Below are 27,086 nucleotides of genomic sequence, written 5' to 3'. Positions count from 1 at the left end.
AGTCTAAAAAAAATTAAATTTGTCAGTTGGGAATAATAAGTTAAATTGGTATTTAATAATCTGAAAGTAAATATAAAACTATTGCTGCTAGCATCAACATATGTTGCAAAGAATTTCCTGAGGAAAATGATGTTAAGGACTCTATAGGCCATGCATCTGGATCACTGTGCTTACATCACTGCTTATAGAAAATATACCACATCTTCTAAAGCTAAAGTTATAGATCAAGGAAAAAAATTATGCAAACTATATCTTCTGGACTGAAGAGACTATCCTGGGAAACAGTGGATGAAAACAGCTTAAGGGTCACAGTGGACTTAGTGAAAAGAAATAAGGGCAGTAACTGTACTTCTGCATATGACAGGTGATGGAATATCATGTCCAGTTTGCTTTATATTACAAAAATGGGCATTGATAAAATGAGAGGGTGCTGAAAAGCACCACAAATGCTAATCAAGTGCTGGAGAAGAAGCCTTGCAAGGAAGGATTAAAAGAGTATAATGCATTTAGCTCAGCAAAAAGACGACTGAGATGAGTGGGTAAAACCAAGTGAGATTGTGAATGACGTTAGTACACTTCGGTCTGTAAGTTTTTCCTAGATTGTACTTATATTGTGTAGTGTAGACTTTTTCTTCCTCTCAAGTTTTTAAATATTTATAATGACTGTGATTATGTTTACTACATTATCCCCATATTTTGAAAAGCTAATGGGAGATTTCATGGGTTAATGAAGGAGGTACGAATTTGTCATCCTAAATCATGACTCGGATTATCACCCTTTAGAAACCAGCTGAAAATATTAATGCCTGTAATTCTTTCTAAGATTGCCTTAATTTCTTGACCTACAGGAAGCTGTAGACAAAAGAACCATGCCCAGCCTTGAAAAAAAATCCCAAAATGCTTACATAATAGAGACCATGATGAGCAGTCCTGTATTTATTTTGCTTTGCTAAGTGTCAGAGACAAATTAAAATTCTTAGCCTAAGATATATTTTACGAAGAACCACTGCTCAGAATAAGGCATTTGCCACCTAATTAAGTTGCAATTACAGTCTGAAGTATATTTAATACCTTCACTTCTTTTTCTTATTTGAGTATCAGAAAAAAAAAATCCAACACATTAAGTGTATAGTGGCAGGAATTCTAATACTCATTTTTGATCTAAAAGTTGAAAATACGGTTTCTGATTTAGTCACAAACAGGATTTTGTTGTCAGCTTAACTTTTCTAACTTAGTTCTGGCAATCTGTATATGGTTTTGCTGTGCTCTGGGGACTAAAGGATTTGACTTTGCTTTTTAAGTAGATGAGGTTCTTTTAAGTAAACCCCTAGTATTCTGATTTAGTTGTGTGTCAGAACTTGTGTTACTGCTCTGCTGCATGCTTACTGTGGTATTCCCTACAATTGTTTCAAAATATCATATTAGAATTTCTGTGAATTCTGTGATTTCTTACATCTGTTTAAAAATATAGATAAGTATATATGTAACTGCAAAGCATGTTGTCTTATTCACCAAGACATTAATGAGTCTGGAGAAGCCATTTTTTAAGCTCGTAGATTTCACTGTTTCTTTCCACACCAAGCATTTCACTCTTCAATAGAATATTTAAACTCTATTCTGCTACTATAATTTTGTTTTCAGAACTTTTATATAAGAGTCTTGCAGAATTTCCTTGGATGTGGGAGCAAGTGTGATATTGTTCTGTCCTTGTTATGTTATCACGCTGGTGTTGAAGTGAACCATTTCACTTCAGATGATGAACTCTCTGAGCTTGCATCACATGTTCTCAGGAGCTTCCTACTTACACTGAAGTCTTCTGAGCAGAACCATATCCAAATGCTTTGTGTATGTCTGTGTCTGCTGAGAAGGAGATGCAGTAGACTCAGAGTTTTGTTTACTACAAGAAATGTGGTGCTATTTTTTTTTTCTGGGCAAAACTTTGGACCACTGCTTTTAAAACTAGCAATTTGTACATGTGGCTGAAATTTGAATATGATGGAGGTGAAGTGGAAAGCAGGGATTTTTCTTCTTGGGGTAATTTTGTTACTGATTTGGAATTTACTGTCTAGTACTACATCTTGTTCTCTGTATATGTGTCAGATTTCAGATTCTGTTGTTTCAGTCCTTGTGTTTGAACTTTTCATGTGTGTTGCAAACCATACCAAATGCTACTAGATTGGTTACGTTGTAATATCCTGCAACGTTTTGCATCTAAAGGACTAGGCCCATATTAAAATGGGTGCATGATTCAGAGTGCTTTACATGCTGATATTTCAGCAGATAATTCTTGGAGAATCAGACAGATCACAAAGAAGTCTGTGGGATCAACATCATTTTGGACAAAAAAAAAAGAAAATCAGGGAAAATGAGAAGTCAAAGGCCAGGATTTAGTTGTGTGATAAAACTGTGGGAAAATTAAATTACAATAGTTTGACTTTTATGTATCACAACAGTGCTATTGATTTTATGGGTTTTTTTTGCATTAGTTGTTGCTCCTGAGCAGAACTGAATCCTTAGTAGACATTCTTATTTAGATTTTTTTCGAGAAACAGTTTTTTCAGTGTTTCTCCTATGCGCATTTGACTTTTAATCAAACATATATTTTCTTGTCTCCTAACTACAGCTAATCCAGCAATTAAAGAAGACACTTTGGTTCTCAAGATTGGATCTGTCTCTATGGCTCCTCAGGCTGACAACCCTCTTAGTAGAGCTGTGCTCAGAAAAGACATTTATCAGTAAGTGTGGGGGGAGGGTTTGGGTTTTCATATATGGTCTCAGAAAAATTCATTTTGGGAGAAGTTAATTGATCAATAAAACGGGTACGTGCAGCCTGTAAAAATACTTTTCACATACAATCTTTTGATATTCAAAACCAGGTTTTTCTGATTTTCTTCACTTGTGGGCTTTCAAATCCATTTAGACAAATCAAGTTCTTCTGTGAAGTGCTGATGAATAACAGAATTTAAATGTCAAGTCATTATGAAGCTTAAGCTCACAGATGAGAACATTTTAAGAGGCTTTCTTTTATTCAGCTACTACTAAGTTCACCTAAGAGAAAAGGGAATTTTTTGTGACTACCAATGTGCTCAGTAGCCATATAGTGTGAAGGAGATAGAGCTTAATAATATAAATGGTAAACATATATTCAAACTGTAGGATTCTTGATGTCATGTAGATCAAAGCTGAAAGGAACGCAAACTTCTAAGGAGCTCTTTCCCAGTAAACACATTTTCTGTGAAAATGTCATGCTCTGGATTGTGTCACTAAGTATGTGCAAACCACACTAATCATATATAGGCAGCAAAACTGGTGAACATATGTAATCAACATGATAAAAGTAATATATGATCCTTAGTAGAGTTGGCACTGTTGCCAGACATGAAAGTATGGTTGCAAATAATACCAAGTGAGAAAAGTCACAGAAATACAGATGAACAAGTGTCTTAGACTTCCCGTTGGTCTGTTTTTCAGATGTGGCAATATTTTTAACTACTTCGTAGTGCTCTTCAATAGAAATTACAAACATCAAAATCTTTTCCCAGCAGTAAAACATTTACTGCCTAGAAAATGACAGCAAGTTTTACTTTTTGTCAAGACTAGGATTTTTAGGAGACCATGAAATATCTCTCGTTTCTCTTCTGATTGCTTAGAAGTTGTAAGAGCGTCTTTTTCTTCATATTTTCATGTGGAAATATTTCAATTAGTATTTTTGCTTGTATGTTTAGTAATAGAAGTTTTTCTTTTTTTGTTGTTTTTTTTTTTTTTAAATGAGCATTGTATCTGTTGTGTTATGGAGCTTTCGTGGAAGAAACCTTACAGTCTGGCACCAGCAATGGCTTTGGGTGGCAGGGCCTGATCCAACTCTCAATGTGCCCACAGATAAAAAGAGATCTTCCCAACATTTGTACAGGCTCTTCCTGCTTCTGCCCTCTCTGCTGGAGGAGACTGCCATCTGATACCTGCTTTAAGAGTTACAGAACCAAATGTAGGTTCTAATCTTCTTATCACAGCAACCAAAAATTTATCAGAAAAATCCCCTATCGTAAAGTGGAATCTGCAAATTCCAGCTTTATAAGGTCATTTGTGTCACCTAGGGGAACTGTGCAGTGTTCCTTGTATGCATGTTACAAATCAGTGAGTAAACACAGGAGGGATGTGATTTACATGTAAAATCAGTGAAGCTATGGTAGTTTACATTTTTGAGTCTGATATCCTTGCATCTGTGGCTTTACCTGAAATGCAGAAATTCCATACTTTTCAAAGCAGAAGTCACTCAATTTCTTAAAGTTTCTGATGCCATTGTGCATTATGGGTCTCTGCTTCTTATATATATAAACATTCTGGACTAGATTTGTGCAATGTATATTTGGTTTTCATATTTTTATACAGTTATGATATGCTCCAGTACTCGTTTAGAAATCAAGGCACCAAATGGGTAAGGTAGAAGTAAGCACTGGGCCACAGACAGCTCTCATCTGACTGTTACTGGCTTCTTTGTGACCAGTCTCACAACATCGTGCTTCCTGTGCCTTTTTCTGAGAAATGTCTGCCATTTTCAGTAATTTCCTCTAACTGCTTCAGTGACCATTCTTCTAATTTCTCAGCAGCTGTCAAATGACTCAGTCTTATCTTTGTTCTTTAATCATCCAATTATACTAGCTTTAGTGTTTTTAAAATACATCGGGGCAGAGTGTCAAGTTACTTTGCAGAGTTTTATGAGACAATATTGAAGTTGGTAGTGGGTGGTCTTTTGATTTTGGGAAGAGGGTTACTATTTTGATCTGTTTAAGCAAGTTTCAACACTTTTGAGCAATATAAATTGATACTTTTTAATTAAAAATATTAAGATTCCAGTTTTGAGTCAAAGTAGATGCATTTTCTAATTACATGTTCTTTGATCCAGAACATACTGTAGTTACAGAAGCATGGTTGAAGATAGCCATTCATTTTCTTACATGGCAGTCACTGCTGTTAGACCAGCGGAGTTGTGAGTGGAGTTAATTTCACTGTTTGTTAGGTTTTCTTTGGAAAATAAGAAAATACAAAGGTTTTTGTATTGTTAGGGCAGGACACACAGACTGTATTCAAGGAGTAAAAAAAAAAGAGTGAGATATTTTTAACACATAGGCCTGATGTTAGTATTTTTTTCTCCAAATATGAGATTTCTTAACTTACACAGTATTTGCCCTTTTTAACCTGCCCACAGTAGATGGCACAAGATAGGAGTAATGTGTAATAAATAACAAAACTGTGTAACTGGAGCTAATACAGAATGCTTAAAAATCAAGTAGTAAAATGAGAAAACTCACACAATGTGTAACTCATGTATTTTGGTGAAAGATTTCTTAGTAAATATCAACAGAGGTATAATAAGTAGTACAATACCCAGCTTAAGAAACTCTAAAAAAAATAAATTACAGCAGCCTCTTAATTACTGAATAATTAGCTGTTACAGCATTCTATTAATCCCAACATGTCATCTTCTGTCTTTTTCCAGCCTCTCTTCTTGTCTAATTTGCTGCTGCTGCTTTTAATAGAATAAAAGAAAATACATCATTTTCTGACCCACTGTCTTTACACTGTTTCTGGTGTGGGGATACAAACTTAATTTGTGGTGTCACTTTGGCTTAAACAGTCTTCTGTTTAGGTCTGAACTACAACCACATGCAATTAATATCGCTTTTGTAGTATTTCATGAGAAAGAAGAATTTTTGCTTCTCATTTAGAAACCGGTTTTTTTAGGAAAGGCTGAGAAACTTTTTCATGGCTAGAGGCTGAATAGAATTTCCAAATGTCTTTTGAATTTGTCCCGTAAATTCATACATGAAAAATTGAATGTGCTCATGTATCATTAACAGAATGCCAGCGCATGAGAGGTAAATCTGGTATGGCTGCAGGTCATACTAAATAAACTGGGCCACTTCTGGCCTGTAAGCTGAAATGACTGCATCTGTGTCTTAGGAAAAATAGCTTACTTGCTTAACTTGGAGAGAGAACTAAATTAAAAATGGAATGTTGGAAAATAATGTGCCCCAAAAGTTTGGGCACAAATATTTTTTCAGGTGATTATTGGAAGTTGGAAAGAAATGTATTGACATAGTAACTTCAGTTTTCTTATACCATCTAAAAATTAGTCTAAAAATAACTATTTCCTCCAGTAGAAAATGGACTAATTTAGTTTAGACTATTAATATGCATAGTAAACAAAGATGCATGTGCCATAACAGTAAATATAGGGCTCCTGAAAGTACAGTGACACATTTTTAGCTATGCACAGTAAGAGACAATTTCTCCTTTTCAATTTTTTTTTTCTACTAAATCATAGGAGTTCTGTGGTTTGTTTTAATGATTTCTTATGAATTTCTGATTCTTAAACCCCAGCTAAGGTGTGTTTGTCTTCAACAAATATGACCAGAATTGTATGTTCCCATCAAGAAACTGCCAGTTCTGTGGAGCAGAATTCTTGTAGATACCAGAAGGCCTTGGGACAGGGTCAGGGAGCAGAATAGAGATTTTGGATAAGGATGCAAATGAGAGAGCTGTCTAGCCTGGCTGAAGAGAGGGAAGAGCAGTTAATTAAAACTTGAAGGAGTCAGTCAGAGTAAATGACGTTTCTGCTAAGCAGTGAAGGAGACAACTGCATTTTTGTGGGTTTTAACTACTTGGTCATATTAAACTTGGGAGTGGGGGGGACTGCTGCTTAGAGACGACTCAGCAGGCTACAGAAAAACAAGATTATGTGGTCATTTCTTGGCTTGTGTGATCATGCTGTGTATGTTAGAACTTTTGAAGTAGCCAAATGAATGGTCAAATACATTTGACAAAACAGAGAAAGGTTTAGCAGTTACGGGGAGGAAGAGTGCTGAGATAGGGAAATCATGTTAATGCCCTGATGGAGTGAAAGTCAGCCAGTTACTTGATATCAGAGAAATCACATTGGAAGGAAATTTTATAAATGCTGTAACTACAGGGGAAAAAAGGCATCTCTTTGGAGGAAAAAAATTGCATTTCTCATTCCTGGGCTTGCTCTTGTTTGGCACTCTGGTGTCTAGTAAGGTAAAAATTCCGGCTGAAGTTTTTTTCCTCAAGATCTTCATAAAACTCTCTTGTCTATGGATTCTTTGATACCTAACAACAAAGGTACACTTCTGCTACAGTGTTAGTGTAATGAAATTAAGAACTTAACTGTATGCCAACTACATAGAGACTTTTAGCAGCTCTGGTGTTTGTAGAAATGCTTTGTTTGCTTTGGAGGATATCAGTTAAGATTTCTTACTAGCAGCAAGCATTTGTCTCAAAACATAAATATATGTTTTTATGTGGAGACTGCTAAAAGCAGTTATGTGGTTGATTCTGTTACAAAAATCCAAGGGAAGCATAGAATCATGGAATAATTTCAGTTGGAAGGGACTTCTCTAGTTCATCTAGTCCAGCCTCCTACTCAAAGCAATTTAGATCAAGTTGCTCAATTCTTTCTCCAGACAACAAACCTAGCAGATTATTTAGATCTGTTTGATAATCTCTTGTCCAAAGAACAGACTTTTGATGGATATAAAGCAATTCCGGGGGCACCAGGCCAGAAGATCCTTTTTCATGTATGGAGATGGCTGCAGCAAACAGAGTAGCATCTCCTGGGGTAGCTTGAAAAGCCACATTTCCTTCTTTGTGCATCTTCATATGTTTTCCCTTTGTCATTTCCTTAGTTCTTTCTCTTTTAATAAAAGTGGCTAACATAGAATATCAGCATGAATAAATTACAATGCTTTAAAGAAGTGGAACTAATCAAATGTGTCTGTAGTCATCTTAACCAGTTTTCTGCCCAGTTATTTCACATTCTGTGAGGTAATTTTGTCACCTTTTTAGATTACAATGGTATTTTCCTGTATATACAAACAGTTCTTAGTGCAATTAAGCTGGGCATAGTTGGAATCCTTGAGCACTTTTAGTTAGTGAAAACATGACATTAAAAGGACTGAATTAAAAAAAAATAAAAGTGTGTATGTTGGGGGTTTATATTTATAACAATGAATAGCACTAGTTGTGCTAAGCTACCAGGAGAACTGGACAGTATCAATAGGAAAATGGCTGAGAAAACTTCATCACAAGACCGAGCAGTTTCTCTGACTGAAAAATAAGGGGAAGTAGATGCATGGCTCTGCTTAAATATGAAGCAGCACAGAGTTGAAATTGAGGTGACATTTAGTTCTACTTCCGTATGAGGATAAGGACCCTGTTATACCAAATACTGTGCAAATTGCCTGCTCGATTATATAGATAATTGCCAATCATCCCCAGCGTGGGAATTTTTAGCAAACTTGTGACGTGAAACATTAATTAATAGAATTTAGGGAGTATCCATGAACAGATAGAGTAAAATAATCTTGACATAAAATGTTGTTAAGACAAAAATGAAATGGCTGACAAAGAGCATAGAGAATACAGGCTGTTTGGAGGCTACTATGAAAAGGCCTTGCTTATAAAGTCCAGAATAAATATTACTAAACTATCAAGTTCTGGAAGTTTAGGTGAACAAAATCACAAGCTTTCCTCAGGTTGGCCAATAAAGAATCTAATTGTTGTCTACACTCTGGATTCATCATTTTTGAGATCCAAGGATTTCATTCATGTCATACATCAAAGCTTAATAGTCCAGGTCTGAATGTTCATGGTCATTTTCATGTGTAGATCTTTCATAGATCAAAGTATAAAGCTGTCCTTAGACTGTTTTCAATTTGTGAATGTAAATGGAAATTCTTTAAACACTACCCTGCCACCCCCCCCACAAAAAAATATACATGGAAAGTGTTTAATCATGAAAAGGTAGCTGTAAATTATTTCATATTGTTTCTTAAAACTTTTCATGTAGACAAGTCTTTTTATTACAAAAGAATCTAAGCTACTATGTTTTTCATTTTTGTAGTCTATTGTTTTCCACTGTTTTTTAACTCTGAAACATTTTCAAATAACAAAACAATGTTGTTTTTCTTAAAAAATATCTGCTATTTATCTTTATTTCAAGGAGCTTTATCTAGAGCATGCTTGTAATAATCATGTAATGCCCATAATTGGTTAACAAAAAACCTTTAGTTTAAAAAAAGTAGTAATAAACAATTTTGTGTGTCTGTGCTGATAGTGCTGGAGTGAGGGGAAGGAAAGAATGATGGAAGTTTTTGGAAGAAACACATACATAGCCAGCAGTCTGTGTGGAAATATGGTTTTTTTTCTTTCAAATGTGGTTTGGAGAATCGAATGCTTTTCAAAACTTTTCAACAGCACCCACATCTATAAGCATCTTCTCTTCAGAAATATTTTTTGTTCAGTATTACATTGCTGTGGGACATATTTATATTCAAAAAACTATACCTTTAAAGTATTGTTACAAAAAGCCTGGATTTTCTATAACTGTAGTATGAGCAAAAAGGTTTTCCTTTTCAAACTAATTATCAGTTAAAAAAAGCAAAACCCAAACTTCTTTTTTGCATAGATGTTTAGTATTCAGATAAGTGTTTCCCAGACTACGCACCTAATATGAATAATTTCCTTATAAGAATTGATTATTTTTATAAAGGTTCTAATAAAACTTATTTTCTGTTTTACTTTTTTTTTTTAATACTTCATTGAAGCTTATTTGGTAGGCAAACAAGGAATTAGCTAATGCTAACCTGAGTTTCTTTTGGGGGCGGGGGGGGGATAAAGGTAGCAAAGATAATCAGTGAAAAAATGTATGCCTACATAGTTTTTGATGGAAGTGTGAGCAGCTTATTAAAATGTGCATTGTAACATAGGAAATAAGAAAAAGTAAAAGTTACAGTGTATCATAAAATCTCTATTACAGTTTTTCTTTAATTTCAGAATGTTTAAGACTGCCAGGGTAAAGTTATGTAGGAAAATAACTTTCAGGAGGAAAAAAATCATAGCATTTCAAGGAGAGGTATTTCTTTTATTGCATAGAAGTTGTGAAACAGGGTTACACTACGAGCATTTTCAATTGTTTTCTTCCTGTGTTAAGGCAAAAAAATTGTAACAGTAAATATTTTAAACTTGTTCCTGTAATTTATTTTTTAATTTTTCAGATATCAGACCAGGATGTTTTTATTCCTCAGTCTTTTTTTTTTTTTAACAAGATTGTCTTGACATTTAATTTGGATATGCAATTTTTTTTTTTTTTTTGCACTTAATGATCTTTAGCTTTATTAATTGTTGAATTGGGGTTTAAATCAAAATATTCATATTAAATTGCAAGTTCTAAATATTGTTCTTTGCTATTGTACCTGAAGCCATGCTTTTTTTAGAACTTAGGAAAGTCGTTGTTATCTTCTTCCATAAGAATCCTATACCTCTCTCTGGAATAGGGCTTGGAAGTAAAGTCTTTTCCTACTTTACAGTTCTCTCTTCTTCTATCTTTAGTAGAGAGGCAAAAAAGAAAAGTCTGCTTAGACCTTTTGCCCAGTAAAATATTCATATATATGGATAGCATTACATGGAAACACCACTTCTAATTAACATTGGCATGTTTGAGGCTATTGCAGCAGTTATTAATTTAAAACCGTCAGTGGAAACTAATTATAAAATAACAGCTGGAACTGCCCATTTAGTTTCAGAAATGTAGCTTGTTAATTATCTAATACCAAAGCTATTCAAAGCTAAATTTATATTTGGAATTCAACTTTAAAAATATTCAGCTTTAACTATCAATCTTATTTTTACTTGAAATTTCTTTAATTGTGAGTTTAACTGGAATCTGCAATAATACATAACTAATTTGCCTAAATACATATATTTACAATACATTGCCTTATGATGTGATAGTAAAAATAAATTTCATAGTAAGAAAAGCATTTCTACAACTTTATTTTTCTCTTTAATTCATCGGTTTAATCACTGTGTGCTCAATACACATACCCACTTTATATTTTCTCTTTCACTTAGTAGGACTGCATTTTTTTATCTGATTCTTAGAATAGTTTTTAATTTCTTCATGCAGTTCCTCATAGAAATCAAATTGAAATATGCTTTATAGAAACGTTCCTTTCAGAGAGCACTGCCATTATTGTGTCATTTAAGCATCCATTTGTTGTTAATCAGGGCAGCTCTTTTGGAAACCTTATTAAATATGTCAGGAAAAAAACCCTGTCAACTAAATGTCAATAAAGACTGAATTCAAAGGAATAACCAATTCATTCAAACAGAGCAAAGGTGAAATCTGTAAAATTGTTAAAGTTATTTTTAGAAGTCTCCTAGTAACTCTCAAACAATGCATATACTAAAAAAAAAATTAATATTAAAAATAAGATCCCTCCTCAATGATTAATTGTTATTTTCAATTTTGTTTTGAGAACTCAATATGCATTCTATCTGCAGTTTTTCCTTCCTTTCAGTTGGGGGCACTGCTTCTAACTTGGCCGAGGTAGTTGCACAAATGTGTTCTTCACCCTAGCAGCATCCCAGCCCTTTGTGAGGAGGAAGAGGGAGGAGGAATGAAACTAATTTTAGGGAGATTCAGAGAGATGTGTTTGTGTGTGCCCAATAGTCCTGCTCTACAGGCAGACGGAGATTTCAAAGAGCATCTTCATAGATCTCTCAAATTCCTTCAGGTTTGACCTGGAGGATCATGGGAACTTGCTCACGTGTTTGGGAGGGACTCCAGTGGCGAGGCATGGTGAGGAGAACAGCTCTGAGCCTGGGCACCCTGTGGAGGTCCCCATTCTTTCTTGAGCAGTGCAAGGCAATGCCATGGTCTCACCTGGCCTCACGTACCAGTTCCAGATAATGCCTGGCTACCTATGACTGGCTTGCACGCACACTTCAGCAGGCAAATATGATGATAACAACCTCATGCTCCATGTTCAAGCCTTGTTTTTGGCTGTTCGCCTCACTCTAGTCCATTTACTTTGCAGTGAAGGAGTTGCATTAGAGTGAAGATCTCAGTGCTTAGGGCAACTGCTTTTATTCTTTCTGGTAAAACTTTTGAGTTTACAGTGTGGTTATGATTGTTTGATTATTCAGGTGTAGTTCACTCTCACTAACACCTATGTGTGATTTAGAACTAAATTGGGAATAGGTTTTCAGGCTCCCTTTAAACTGCCCTGTGGGTTCAGGTTGTGAAATTCTCAGGTCAGACGGTTTAGCTGTGAACTTGGAAGAGAGGCATAAGAGAAGCATCTCTTCAAAAAAAGAGCCTACGAAGTGTTCAGTACCATATTTTATATAATTTATTGTAGCATGTACTCCATTTCTTTGACTATTTAATCAAGATGCCATCATTTAACAGCTTAAGGTCAGAAGTAAATAGCAGTTGTAAAGTAAAACTTTCACAAGGGCATTGGTTTCTCTGTTGTGCCAGTGCGCTACACTTTATTCTATAAAAAGGTTTCTCAGCTGTGGGTGATATTAACTACCGTATATTCTGCAAAGCCAAGGCTAAGTTAAAGATACACAGCAGCCTGAACTCAGTTTCCTTGGTCGTCTGATATTTCTTGCTGTCTCAAATACCGTTTTAACACAGTTAACTAGTATTTGCTGTGTGATATATATGGAGCTTGACACATGAAATTCATACAACTTCAGTTTTGAAATCTATAATATGTTTATGGTGACTGAGTGGAAGAGAGATTAGGATTTCCTTTGTTTGTACCGGTTTGAGGTGCTGTTTAATATAGTTTTTTTCCATTTCCTTTTTTCCAAAAAACTGCAATTCTGGTGTGATGAAGCCTCTTACAGTGAAGCCAATCAAAATAAAATCAATCGAATTAAACAAAAACTGTTTGAATTTTGGTTTTAATCCTTTTAAACTTTTTATTATATCCTATTATCATTTTATATACTGAAATGCTCAATATTTTTAACTACTTGCCTTGATATTTCCTAATCTTTAGATGATAAATACTTGTTGTGCATAGGTTGGGGGGTTTTGTTTGTTTGTTTGTTTTTATTGAGACCTTAAGGTTATTGCAGTTCTTGTCATCTTCTCCCTAGGAAGAGTCATTTCTTCTCCTTTTTATTTCATAACCTTTTGCACATTTTAAATGAACCCCTCAGAAATCTCATGTCTCTCTCTTCAACCAGCACTGAAACACAACTCCTTCACTGAAATCAGGCTGTGTAACTATTTGCTTCCCTTAACTCTAATAATGGCCCTTCCTCCCATTTGAAAGTATTTTTCAAAATGTTAATTCTTCCCCAAATTAATTCTTGATTTACTAACTTGGAGAGAAAACTCGTCAGATGTTCGAAGAGCTCTTTGAGTAGAGAAGTCTCTCACCCTCCTGCCGAAACAAGTGATGTGCAGACTAGCCATGCCCAATGGAGGGGCTAAAGGAATAAAGCGTGGCCCTGGGCTTCCTTGGGGCAGCCCAGAGTGGGGTGCATGTAATGGTGATTTTTAACATTACTTTAGCCACAGTGGTCTTTGGGCAATGAGCTCTGTGCCCACCTAGGTTGCAAATCTAAACTCGAGCTGTTCTAAGACCTATTTCTCTTTGCAGCTCCATGGTGTTGCTGGTTCTACTTGTGTATAATGAGCTGGCTGAGGGAGCTGAAGGAGCTCAAAAAATTTTGAGGGCATCAGGCAATGTTTTTTTCAGTCATGTCATTGCCCTGAGCCTATTTATTGTATAGGCGCACAAGCATTAGCCCTAGCAAAAAGGTAGTAATGCAGCAGCCTGGGCTTGGCTCAGCTTAATCTGCCATCATGCTTCGAGCTTTTGAAACACAGCACAGAATCTGACACTATGAACTAAGAATTTTAATAAAATTCTCAGATTCAGCATTAACATTATTAAACATACTGTAACAGTTTAAAAAGGTAAACAAAAAAAGGCAGAGAGACAAAGAAAAAAGACATTAAATACCGTTTAAATATCCCAGGATACCTTTCACAGTTTACATACTCAGCAGCTTGAATGCAATGAAAAATTTTTCAGATAAGCTGTAAAACTGGAAAATAAAAGGAAATCTGAAAGCTGGAATTATTTTTTATGTGAGTTGTGTTGTATGTTTTATGTTATAAAGCAACATTATTGAAGTTTTTACATTTCTTTTCTTCTTTCAAGTTACCTCCCTTTAATCTTTCTTTTTCACTAACCAAGTAGCTTTATATTTTGCCTGTTATTGTAAAATACTGGGGGGAATGAGGGGAGGTGTTTAGGTTTCTGTTAATGTGGGAGAAAATAACTAGTTGGTCCTTAGGAATTAATGCCATTTTAAGAATTGGAGTGGTCCCCCTATACAAGTTACTTAAGTAATGTTCAGTTACTTTACACAAACTCTGTACAGTTTCTTCCTAGAGTTTCCTTTGCTGATTCTTAAAATATATGATTGAATCCACATATCAAGGTTACTTTTCTGTCTTATATAATTAAAAATACTATCCAAAAGTCTTGGCTGTGATAAATAATTTATTCTAAAATAATTCAGGCAAGCTTTTAAAAACTTATTATTCTACACAGTTTTCTTAACTGTTTGTGAGTAAATATAATTTCCATCAGATTTGGTTTCAGCAAATGTTTCATTTGTTAAAAAGTATTTTCCAGTATATATAAAGACAATTTTTTTTTCTTTGTAGTATTTTTAATTATAACAGGATCTCAAGTTAAATATAATGCAAGTTGTGTGCTTCTGTTACTGGGAAAACCATATCCCATTTGTAATGAGACATTTGTTAACTTCTGTATACAGATTGTGGTTCATTCCATAAATATTTGTGGGTTCTCTGATGTCCCTCACAGGGTTTTATCTATGACAAATTCATACCACAGTTCTTAAACTATGTTTTGGATAGAAGATTTCTTTCTTTTGTAAAACCATTTGCCTATGTCTTTCTTTTCCATTTAACATTATTTAGTATTCCTACTTTGGTTTTCAATTATTTAACAAAAAGGATTTTCAGAAATAATACAGAATGATTACATATTATTTGAGCATATTTCGCTATGCGATACTATTCAAAGCTCCCATGGCAAAATTAAATCCTTGTTACTATTATCCTGCACAACTCAAATTGTATTGTTTAAGTGAGTATGGTTCCTTGCCCTTACCGATTTTCCAAGATAGCTTAGTGCTCAACCACCTTAAGCACCATCAAAAGTCATGCTTAATGTTTCTTATGTTTAAGCTTTTACTGTGCACTCTACTTTATCTCCCTTTATTGCTATTAAACCTGATTATGCTGCAGTAAAAAACAGATTTAAAAGTTATATACAGTGGGTTTGTTGCATTTCAGAAGGTGTTCTTCCTCTTTTTTTTTTTTGTCCTTAAAGATATAAATCCATCACTTTTTTTTTGGGGGGGGGGGAAGTGGGTCATATTCTTATGGGGTTTATTAGTTGTAGGACACCAAGATAAATGTAGCATTCTTCAGCCTCTCAAAACATTTTTCATGCCCTCTGATGCTTTTGGTTGTTAGGGGTTTTTTTTCCTGTGAGAAGGCAATGGCTAACAGTGGTATGTTAATGGCTAACACAAGTGCATGTTGAGAGTAATAAAATACAGAGATAGTATCAGGCATCTCCATTGAGTTCAATGTCAGTGATTGGCATAAGTCACAGATACTCCATTTTTCTGGCATGATAGTGTGTGTTCTCCAGCAATAAAAAATAAAAAGGTGTGTAAGTGATACAAATAGAACGTATTATGTAGATATATCCTGTACTTGCAGGATAGGAACAGAACAGATTTGAACTCTTCCTGATAACAAAAGTTATTTAACTATTGATTAGTATTATTTAATCTTTTTATTTAACAGTTTTTCAAGGAACAGGAAGAAACTTGCAGATTAGCAAATCCAGCTGCAAAGCAATCTGAATTTTTTCTGTTTCCCAGTTTAAGTTTGGATGTGTATATAAGTGTGTATATATACTCAAGAAAAATTCAGAAAAATGCAGTTCTCTGGTATGTGTTTGTTCAGACTCTCTTTCGATACACTTTATTCTTCAGACAGCTTGCAATGGTTGATTTTCCATGTTCTTGGCATAATAAAAAAATGCCTAATATATTATGTAACTGCAAGTGTTGTAGAAGTTGCTTTCTAAAAATAATTTTCAAAATCTACATGTTGTATTCTTCACACGTTGCAGCTCATAACAAATTGAAGCAACTGTATTTATTAAACTCGACTTAAACTAACTACAGATGATAGAATTTGCTGTTTCCCCAATGGACAGTGGTAGTGAGCTGGGTATTTGTTTGTGTTTGTACCTGTGTAGTGTCCTTGAATTTTTATTATTGTTTTAGCTCCAGGCAGAAAGTGAAACTCTGAGTTTTCTTCATAACCACCAACATTTATATGTTTTGGGTGCCTCATGGAGTCAATTGAACTACCTGGCATTGGAATCTGTAGTCTTCATGGTCAATGTTCTGAATATACAGAGGTATTTTGAGTAGATAAGGATGACTCTTGCCTGATATTGCCCTGTAAGTGGAGCTTGCTTAAAATCTCTGTTAAAAACTTCTCTAGCAAACTTTGTGTACATGCTGAATAGCAGGCTTTAACAGACTTAGTGTGAAGGCTTTATATTTAATGTTTACTAAAGCAATGGTGTATTCTGTGGCTTCCTATGGCAGGATGTAGGTTTCTAAGTATATGTTGCCTCCTGCTGCCAAAAGTTACCTCAGCAATATTTATAATGAATGAGAATCCTCTTGAGTTTGGTTCTGCTTGTTTTTGTCATGTTCTTTATCTGTTCTCTCTGGTTCTCTTAAGATTTTTATATATTTTATACTTTTGTCCTAAAGATGAGTTTTCAGGTCAATTTCCTAGTAGGTTTCATTTGTTCTGTTTTTCATCTTTTAAAGCATAGTCTAAATATCTTAAAGAGGCTTTACATAAATAATCCTTTTAAAGTGGTATGTCTGTGTGCGTGTAGAAGTTTACTTTCAAAAAGTTCAATATATTGGTATCGCAGTTTAAGATTTAGCAGTAGTATGCTTTTAAAACAAAAGCGACCAATTTATTTTTCATCATAGAAGAAACAAAAAGCTACAGTCACTTCAATCTGAAATAACTATTTGTAAATTTAAGTTGCAGTAATTGAATTTAATAACATGGAGGAATTAGTGGGTTTAAAATTGACTGTAAGAATGGGACTCAAAATGTGTGGCTTATAGTCATAGCTTTGTTACAGGTCTTAAGACAAGAATCTATGTATCAGAATTTCATTTGTGTCATGGTTTAACCCCAGCAAGCAACTAAGCACCACGCAGCCGCTCGCTCACTTCCCGCCCCCTCCCCCCACAGTGGGATGGGGGCGAGAATCAGGGAAAAAAAAGTAAAATTCATGGGTTGAGATAAAGACAGTTTAATAGGACAGAAAGGAAGAAAATAGTAATGATAGTAATAATATTATTATTATTATATAGGACATAGCTGAAGAAAAGAGGTAAAATTGAATTTAAATCATGAAGGGAAAAGTTCAGACTTACAGGTACAAATATTCAAGATGTGCTTTCAGCAAAGTTAATTTTAGGGAGGTATAATATCTTTTAAAAAGAGGAAGGACTTGGAAAAGTAGGAGTACACCAAATTCCTCGCCTGAAAATACAATACAATAGATGCAATTATTATGCAGACATGCATCATATCTGATGAAGAGACTGTGGCAATTATCAAAGAAAATTGACATTCACATATGCATTAATATCTTGAGAAACCAGTTGATTTGCAACCTAAACTAGGAGAAAAGCGGGAAAAGAATGAATGTCTGTAAAAATAGTTTTGTCATGAAAAAAATTCAACATTCAGGCAAATCTGGATTTTTCAAGTAGGCTAATTGTGTTTTCAACAGGACATTTATAAGCTTCTCAATTGGGTAATCAAACAGTCAATGCAATGTTTAGATCCTTTTTACTTCCTTTTCTAAAGTTATCTTGACATCTCTTAATTTTCCATGTTCCACTGCAAAAGGATCATTTTAACAGTCTGAGCTTGCCCCTATGTTCAGGATTAAAAGGCCATCTTTCTGTCCAGCCTGTCTTGGTACATTCCTGAGACAAATTGAATCTTACTTTTGATGCTAGTAAATCTGGATAAATCTAAATATTATGATCATACAATATGTATTTATTGCATTTCAGAATGGAGAAGCAAGAGCTAGTCTGGTTTAAGACTAGTAGTGCTAACTGGCTACAGTTTCATAATCTGTGAGCTGGGGGAAGTCTGGTTGAACCTAAGTATTTTACTATCCTCCAATAATTTCTGCATCTAAAACTATTTTAAATAAAGTGAATCCCTGCATTTCTGCTGCATTCCAAATTTTCTAATGAGATCCAAAGGCGTACTGTAGATAAGTTCAAGTCATGTAAGAGAATATTAAATAAAAAAGTAGCATGCCTTAATCATTATAGCATTAACACACACACAAACAGTAATGATTCAAGTACTCCCATACAGCTCATAATGTGTATGAAAGGTGCCGTTCTTTGTGTTTTGCAGTGAGTGATTCATGTGGGATGATCAGATTTGTATATATGGTTCTGGTTTCTTCTACAACCTGATTAGAAGAAGCTTGAAACTATACTGTGTCTCTAGTCAGATCATAATCTTTTCTTTCAGTACACACAAGATAAATTTTAATTCTCTGGGGAAGTGTGAAATACACATTATTCAATATAATTCTTATTTCAATATGACTATGAATAATTTCTGCCTCTTGCTGTCCTAAGAGTCACTGGGAATAAATTAAGACATTTATTTGCATCTTTTTTCTTTCTTTTCTTTTTCCCTTTTTTTAAAGTGTATTTAGAAGTAAAGTCCCCTTCAATATATCTTGTTAGGCATAGATGCATATTGAATTTGAAAATGCCATTAACAATAGTTTAATGGGGTTTTAAGGAAGAGAAAATATCGGTTTTAACATGAAAAGTAATATATTTCAAAATGAATATGGAATGAGTTTTCTACCAGCACAGTTTCCCAGTGATATTTAAATGGAAGAAGCAGTGCAAGGACTTCAGAAAAGAACAATTAAAGGATGTAATTTTTCAGACTTTTATTGACATATATTACAATATCATATATAGTGTTTTAAAAATAGTTCCAGCTTACCAAATGAATACAATGATTCTGAAAAAAAGACATAGAAAATATAAGTGACATCTTGAGAAACTAATTTAATCAGTACCAGTGCCAAAGATAATGTGAATTGACTTGGAAAGTTAAATATTCGTGTTTTAGAGTGGTTTCTTGTTGTATTACCTATGCTATAAACATCATCTGTTACAATAGATACATGCTGAAAATATGCATTAGTTGCACCTTGTTTAATATAAAGGAAAAGCTGATATTATTTATTTCTAATGTTCTGTATTACTTTGTATATAATTTGATTGGTGTCCAGGTATGAGTTCGATATACTGACACAACAGCGAAAAGAAATCCTGTCCCATGTCAGCTTATCAAACACACTGTGGACGGTATGCCTTCTAGCTTGTATCATTGTACCAGGTTGTACCACACCACTTAAAGAAATAGGCGTCAGATATGAAGACTGTATTCAGTGAAACTCAACCTCGGTATTTCCAGGTGAATTTATAGAACATCTGAAAAGACTGAGGTATTGTACCACTAAACTAGGTGAATCAACTAAAACAAAGTAAAACACAGGATGAAAGCAATGAGAAAATCACAGGATTATTTACCTTAGTTATATGGTAAACCAAGTACACATAAAATATTTGAAAACCTCAAAATTAAAGATCCTTTTACTGCCAAACAGCATTAAGTTTTGAGATAAAATTATTTCTACTGTGAAACAAAAGCATAAAAATCTTTGGGTTATATTGTATTTTGGCTTTTTTTGCTAACACCCACTCCAGACTTCCATTCCACCCACTTAAGCTCTTCAAGCTCTCTCCTCACTCTATTTAGAGAAACTCTATTCCACTTGTTTTTTCTAGAAACATTTGGCATCCAAAAATACCATACAGACCTTCCTTTGGAATTGTGCATACTTGTCATTTATACAGTCTGTCAACTGTATATTTATACTATGCTCCCTGAATTTTGGTCAATGCTTCAAAACTATAACGAGGTTCCTCAAACTGTCTAAACATTAAACAGTATAAAAATGAAAAACTGATCCTTAAAAGTTCAGACTTGCTCATGCTGTTATTTTTGCTGAGGAATTTAAACAATAAAATTACAAAAGTAATTAAACAGATAACATCTAAATGCACAGCTGCAAACTTCAGCTTAGTTTAATTTTAGGGGGGGGGGGGTTGAGAGAGAGAGAGACTGAAATTACTTTATAGTTTTCCATACCATACCTTATTATCATAGGATCATTCATACTGTGTTCCAGATACAACTCTAGAAGACAACTGCACTGCAGAAGTTCTTCAGCTTCTTTGCAGGCAATTACTGTACCAGAGCCTTTGGAACAAGGGGCTACTTTTAAATGTCTGGTCACCTCACAGGATATGTAGAGCATTTCCTGCCTGTAGGACTAGAGGAAGGAAGCGCAGGGCCAAAATGTTTGATGTGTGATCTACTGTAATTCCTTTCATGTGTTTAGTAGCTTTTATATGATCCAATGCACTGCTGCCAATCCTGACCTTGGTGTGGTCCAGTTCACTAAAATCTGACCTTCCCAAATGGATAGCAAATGGAATTACAGTAGCACCCAGCTGGCACCACCATTGTAATTAATGGGTGTGAGGGGGTGTTGTTATTTTTCCCTCTGAATATGTACCTACTGGGTTTCAAAATAAAAATATTTAAGTAGTTATGTAAATAGCATACGTAAATATTATCTTGATAAAAAATCGCAGTAGTTAATTTTATACATATTTTTATATATTTGCATTCTTATAGCACTGTATATCAGATGACCTCAAAATGATTTTTATGCAATTAATTATATTCACAACATCATTTTGGCATTATGCCCACAATATATATGAGTAAACTGTTGAAGACGTTAATTTTGTTGCTTAGAGTAACATAATGAATGAGTTTAGAGAAAATAGGCATTAAATCTGCCTCTCCTATTTTCCTTTGGCATGTTCTAGCCTTGCAGAGAGGGAAGCATGTCCTGCAGGCCCACAGGAGGCCTGTCCAAGCAGTCTCCCTAGTCCCAAACCTTCTTGTGCACATATGAAGACCTGGCAGACTTAGCTCTTCTATGTCTCCATGCATCCAGTTAGGTTTGTCACCTCAAGCTCTAACCGAGACAGCATCTTCTATTCCTTTTGAGAGGGTACCAGCCACACATGCAAAATAGGCACAAACCATTTAACTCAGTTCTCCAGATTTCTTCTTCTGTATTGTCAAAACCAAATCTCTTTTCTCTTGTATTATGATAGCTCAATGAAAATCAGTCTCTTTTAAAATGGTTTTCGATGAAAGTAAATATCTGTATTACTCAATAGTTGCAGTTGATGAAACTGGTCAAGTAAAAGACACAAAGTAGTTAGCCAAAAAAAAAAGCAATTTTAGTTTTACCGCCTTTCATCACTGAGCAGTTTGCTTAAGAACTGATGTTTTTGTCTGTGTTGTCTATTTTTAAGAAAAAGCTTACAAAGTAATTGTAAGGGAAGAGCTGTTTACTTCAGCTTGGCAAGAAACAGCTGTGCTGAAAAGTATTAGTAAAAAGAAAATAGCATATTTTGGTAAGATTTTTTGGAAAAAGTTAAGTAGTTTTATTATTACTATTGGTATTTTCCGTAGAAGAGTTACTGCTGCACAACTTGGAAAGTCTAGAAGCAGAGAGAGGAGATAAGTCAGGTCTATGTTTCTATCTATCCCATCTACATTTGTTTCAAATGTGACTGTGTAATACCTAGCTTGCAGATATTTAAGAGAAACAGTTTTAGGTAGTGTGATGGCTTTGCTGAAGATCTTGAATACCTTAATGTCGTTCTGTTTGCCAGGAACCAAGATCTTTGTACCTTTGTACTATTAGATTCTGTGCTGTGCTTGAAGTGTCTAGAAGCTCAGTGTCTTGAAATAGCAGTAGATGAACTCCTTTTCAATGCTGAATTTTCTAAACATGTATCTAACATGTCCATATGTATTCTAGACTCTGACACTGAGGAGACTAAAAGACCTGTAATGACACTGAACTAAATCTTAGTACTCTTCTATTTGATGATCCGTTCTGGATGATCATGAGTGTAGATGATTTGTTCTGTACATCCAGTTGTCTTCTGGTTTTTTTCCGCGAGGTGCTTTGGCATCATGTTTTGAATGATGTCTTAGCGCATACTAATGCATAGTTGAATCTTTGGATGACTTGAAAGTACTGAGTTCCATAATTTCTCCAATATGATTATCCTTGTGTTACCTAAAGATGTTTATAACTACTTAGCGTCTCATCCTCTTCTTTAGCTTTTTTACACTTATGCTAGTTCCTCTCTTCACCATGATACTCATCTGTGGGTATACAGAATGAAAAAGGAACCAGTGGCCAGGAGACGCAAGTCAGACATCTATCCAACTTTAAAATAGAGGAAGATTACCTGTTACATTTGTACTTTTGCTTCACTGTATCACTTGTTTGAAGCAGTCTAGCACAACCAAAAGAAATTTTTGTGTATGTTTCAGTCACTACTTGTCTTTTTTTTTCAACATACTAATTGCACAAGTAATCTACCTTGTAAGTTGATTTATGTCTGTTCACAAAAGCTATAAACACTGCAAATCATTATAGAGTAGATGTTGACTACAAAACGTGTTCAGTTAGAATTAAATTAATAACTTCTTCCTTTGAGTTATAATATGAAGTATTTGTCCACTATGTAAATGTTTAGAAGTGGTCAGTCATTTTTATTTTGCTCATGGAGCTAGCACTGATGTTTTCTTTTTATAAGGGTCTTCTACATCTGAAGATGAACCCAGGTACCTTAACCACTTTGACTTACAGGACACCCGGCATGTAGTGTCTTCTGTAGATAATGCTGATGTATCTGGCTGTACAGAACACAACACGAGCTAATCAGGGGGAATGTAGTTTACATTGTTAAACAGATTCCTGTAAAGATTAAATGTAATGTTAAAATGAAAAGTGACATGAGTATAGACATATGAACAAAATAGTATCACTTGCTAATCAGTAAAGCATTAAACAAAGGAGCCTTATTGTACTCAGTTTATATTTGTATTTAATAAAAATTTGCTGGTATCCGATCTGGAGTATGCTGCCAGCAAGTGTGGAGATGGGGCAGTAGTTGAGTTCTTCTGAGGCTGAGCTGGAGAGGGGAGAAGGAGCAGCTGCCAACAAAGCCAGTCATATGTGGGATAATTCCTGGGGAAAAGAGGCAGAAATGGTGAGAATTAGAGTTTACTGCTGACAGCATTTGAGAGTCTGCTCTACTGACCCAGACTAAAATAAACTGTTTCCAACATCCCAGCAGTCATAAAACATTGTGTTTGTTAAACCACAATTAAGTCTCCCTGTGGACAGATGGCAGGGTGGGGAAGCAAAGCTGAGGTTACCCTTCGGGGAAGATACGGACCTCACTCAGTATGGCAGAAGGCGTACCCAGGATCATGTACAAAATTTTAGAAATTTGTCAGGACCTTCCCTTCTTGCCTAAGGATGTCTCCCCCTCTCTTCTTGCAATATTAGAATTTTCTTACCTGCTGCTTTTGTTTAATTTCAGCATTAGTGCCCTGATCTCATCTTTCTTCTCCCTCCTGCCCACTCCTGCGCCCTCCTTTTTTTCTCCTTAACTTCTTATTCTTCTTTTGGTCTTCCTCACAAATATATGTTTTTAATCTCTCCAAACTTAGGCAAATCCAAGTCTTCCATCATGAACTGTCATGCTACAGGATTTCTTTTATTCATGTTCTAAGATCATGTCCATGCATGTTCTGTGATGTTGGGGAAGTTCTGTTTCTCTCCCAGTGGCTCAAGCGTTAGTCTTTGCCTCTGACAAAGAGGCATCTACTTGCCCAACGCAGGGCCTGAGGGGTTGAGATAACAACAAATCTGACTGGAAAACGTTAGAACAAATTGGTTATAAGCATTCATTATATTCGTTCAGTAGTTGCTGGTCACAATGTTGCTTTGTTTGCTCTCAAAGTTAGTGTGCTTGTTCTTAAAGTTGTGTTATGTAATACCTTACTTGGAGTAATGCTCCCAGTTGTGCTGTTTATCACCTGTGGGAACTAGGCTACAGTTAACATGTCGTTGTATTTTGTAACTCTGGCTTATGATATGATTGAATTGCTGGACGTGGAACTAATCTGGTATTTGTACTCAGCATTGCAGTCATCTCCTTACTTCAGGAACCATCTATAGGAAACTATTAATAATTACACTTTTTATTTTTTCTCTCCGGAGAGCCAAGCCATGGGGGAGACACCTTCCTTCATCTTCCCCTTCTCCTCCAGGCTAATTACAGTAGCTCTCGAGAATTTTTAATATCCTTGGGATGTTCTCTTTCTCTCCCAGTGGCTCAAGCGTTAGCTTCTTCACCTGTGACAGGGTCATCTACTTGCTATAATTTAAAAAAAAAAAAAGAAAAAAATCCCCAAACAGTTGCCTTTCTTCGGAAAGCTGATCCCCGTCTGGGGTTTCACTGGTAGAAGCTCAGCATTTTCAAAGGCCAGTATTGTTATAGATGCTCTAGGTTTAGCACATTTTTGTTCTGTGCCCTTCTTAACATCTACAGCATCTCACTCCAAATGGAGCTGTGGTCCATTGCTTCCCTAAGAAACAGTTGTTTCAATTTCCCCTGTTTGGTATAACACATTCAATGGCCTTGTTGAGGAGGATAAGTTAGGAAATTTTATTGAATTGAATTGGGGAAAAGGCAGTTAAGGAGCATTAGGTCAGTGATAAGTACTGCTGTGATTTCTGCACTAGTTCCGTTACATCTCATTTATAGGTGATGGGCTTTCAGACTACCTTTGGGCTGGGACCCCACAAGCTTATGCAGAAGAGGAAGTGGTCCTCTTGCATAGCATCTATATCCAGGTCCAACGAGGTGCCACTGGTTTTATCCCTATAAAGTAGAGGGTATATATTGATCCAAGCTCACTGCCTGTTTTCATTTTAAATTAGAATAAGAAGAATCTTTTACCACCAGACAAAACCTTTAATAATTGAAATTTGTATAGATAGGTGTGTCATCTCTGTACCTGGAAGTGGAAATCAGTGCACGCAGATCTAGTAAGTTCTAACAAAAATTAGCTGTTGTGTGTAAAGTCTGTGAATATTTCTTAATCATTACATAATGTGTAGTCTTTAAATGCCATTTTCCTGGCTTGTTTAGCTTTTTGTAGGCCTCATATGAGCTATAAGTGAATAGATTTAACTTCTTTGCAGTGGGTCTCAGAATTATGCCTATTCAGCAGCATGTAGTAACTGGTTCAACATGAGCTGTTCCTTATATAAACATAGAAAAAGCCTGACCCAGACTAAAGCAATTTTAAAAAGAAAAACATTAAAGCTATGTTTCCTGTTACATGCTTATGGTCGTCTTTGGTTGCTTATGATCTTCCTGTATTATTGACCAACGGTTGTATTCTACACCACCTGCTGAAAGGTTTAGATGGGATAGTGAAGTTGTTTTCAGAAGGGGGAAGCAATTAACATCACAGCCCCTACAGTACATTTCAGCTGGTAAAACAGTGTTTATGCTAGGGATAGAAAAGTCATTAATTTGGCTTACTCAGTTTCCCTGATTTTATTTGCTACAAGGACTTCGGAAGCTGCAGAATCAGAAAGGCTGCAGAGTTCATACATAGCATGTATGCTTAAGATTGGGCCAGTTCTGCTATGGTTTAACTTATTCTCATTCTTCTAGGAAGTATACAACTAATAAATTGTGGGCTTACTTAGGAAAATAGTTGATATGAAAAAACAGAAAAGAATGCTTATGTAAATGCCTGTATGTATATAATTTATTTGGGAAAAAGCTGTATTTTGATCCTTGTATAAAACTGGCAGGATGTACTTTCTGAGAGCAATAATCAGCTTAGTCAAAACATCAAGGCATTAATAACTAATCCTTGTATTTTACATGCATGTGTAAAATATGTGTTTCTTGAAATGGATAATCAATAGAAACACAATTTGTTTGCTTGGATTTCAAAGGTGTATCTAAAGGATCAGAGGAAGAGTTTTGTATTGTATATAGGAGATTGTTAATAGTAGGAACAGAATGAAAATGCAGTTTTTATATCAGTGTGAAAGTATTAGGCTGCGATACCCCAAAGCTGTACAAACATTATCCAATCCTTGACATTTTACAAAATTAATTGGATCAAAAAATAAAGATCAATGGATAAATCTTATACCAGCACTGCAATGTACTACTACCTTATGTCTGAATAGTACCTCTGTGTATTTTGCTGCACCTAAAAATGTGTGCCAAAGAGTGATTTCATTGGGTTTTATACTTAAATAAGTTAATTTGAGGGGAAGATAGCCATTGTCACAATGGGGAGTTTCAGACTGGCGCATACAGCCACATTTTGCTCTAGGAATGCAGTTCATAAGGTCATGGTTGTGCCGAACGAGCCTAAGGAATATAGTGCTAGGTACAGCTTAATGCAAGTTATCAAGCTGCTCATAAAAGAACGAATGAAAAATATTCTTTACTGTGAAGTACAGGAGAGAAGAATTCATTATGTAGGTGAAATTAGTATCATATTCTCTATTTCATATACTTAAGCAGATTTCATAAAATACATAATTTTGTGCTTTTTTTCAGTAATATTTCACAAAACATATATTCCAATATTTACTTGCAATAGATAAAGTATGTAAATAGACACTGGGTCATACAATAATCTACCATGTTTATTTAAAAAAAAAACAAAAACAAACAAACAGAACTGCATTCATATTGATGAAATAATGCCTAGAAACAATAATAAAAGACACAGTTGTTGTGGTTAGATCTCTCTGTGTGGAAAGTTGACAAACACATTCTTGAGTTTTAAGAAACCACATTTAATTTTGAAATAGTGCTACTGACATAACAGATTTTCAGTGTATTTCTGCTAAGCATTTAAGAAAGTTACTGGGCTACTGAACAATGCCATCGCACTGCCTCACCAGGAATGACGTGATCAAAACAGCTTTCCTGCCATTCACATGCCTCCGTGGGTAGATATGATTAATTATTTAATTTTCTTAATT

At 35.1% G+C, this 27,086-nt stretch overlaps 1 protein-coding gene across 7 annotated transcripts in view; it reads left to right on the top strand.

The window, feature by feature from the left end:
- The window catches only part of VPS13B (vacuolar protein sorting 13 homolog B (yeast)), a 484,692-nt gene that overhangs the window by 291,543 nt on the left and 166,063 nt on the right, over nucleotides 1-27,086 (top strand). For all 7 annotated transcript variants that reach the window (XM_010577053.1, XM_010577052.1, XM_010577051.1 and 4 more), the window contains one exon: nucleotides 2,624-2,735. In XM_010577053.1, coding sequence (XP_010575355.1) covers nucleotides 2,624-2,735 — 112 coding nt within the window. The remainder of the gene's footprint in view (nucleotides 1-2,623; nucleotides 2,736-27,086) is intronic.

Source organism: Haliaeetus leucocephalus, unplaced genomic scaffold (assembly GCF_000737465.1).
Source record: "Haliaeetus leucocephalus isolate CR32 unplaced genomic scaffold, Haliaeetus_leucocephalus-4.0 Scaffold555, whole genome shotgun sequence".
Taxonomy (NCBI): Eukaryota; Metazoa; Chordata; class Aves; order Accipitriformes; family Accipitridae; genus Haliaeetus; species Haliaeetus leucocephalus.
The sequence above is the reverse complement of the archived record's forward strand: the minus strand, read 5'-3'. Positions and strand labels throughout refer to the sequence as shown.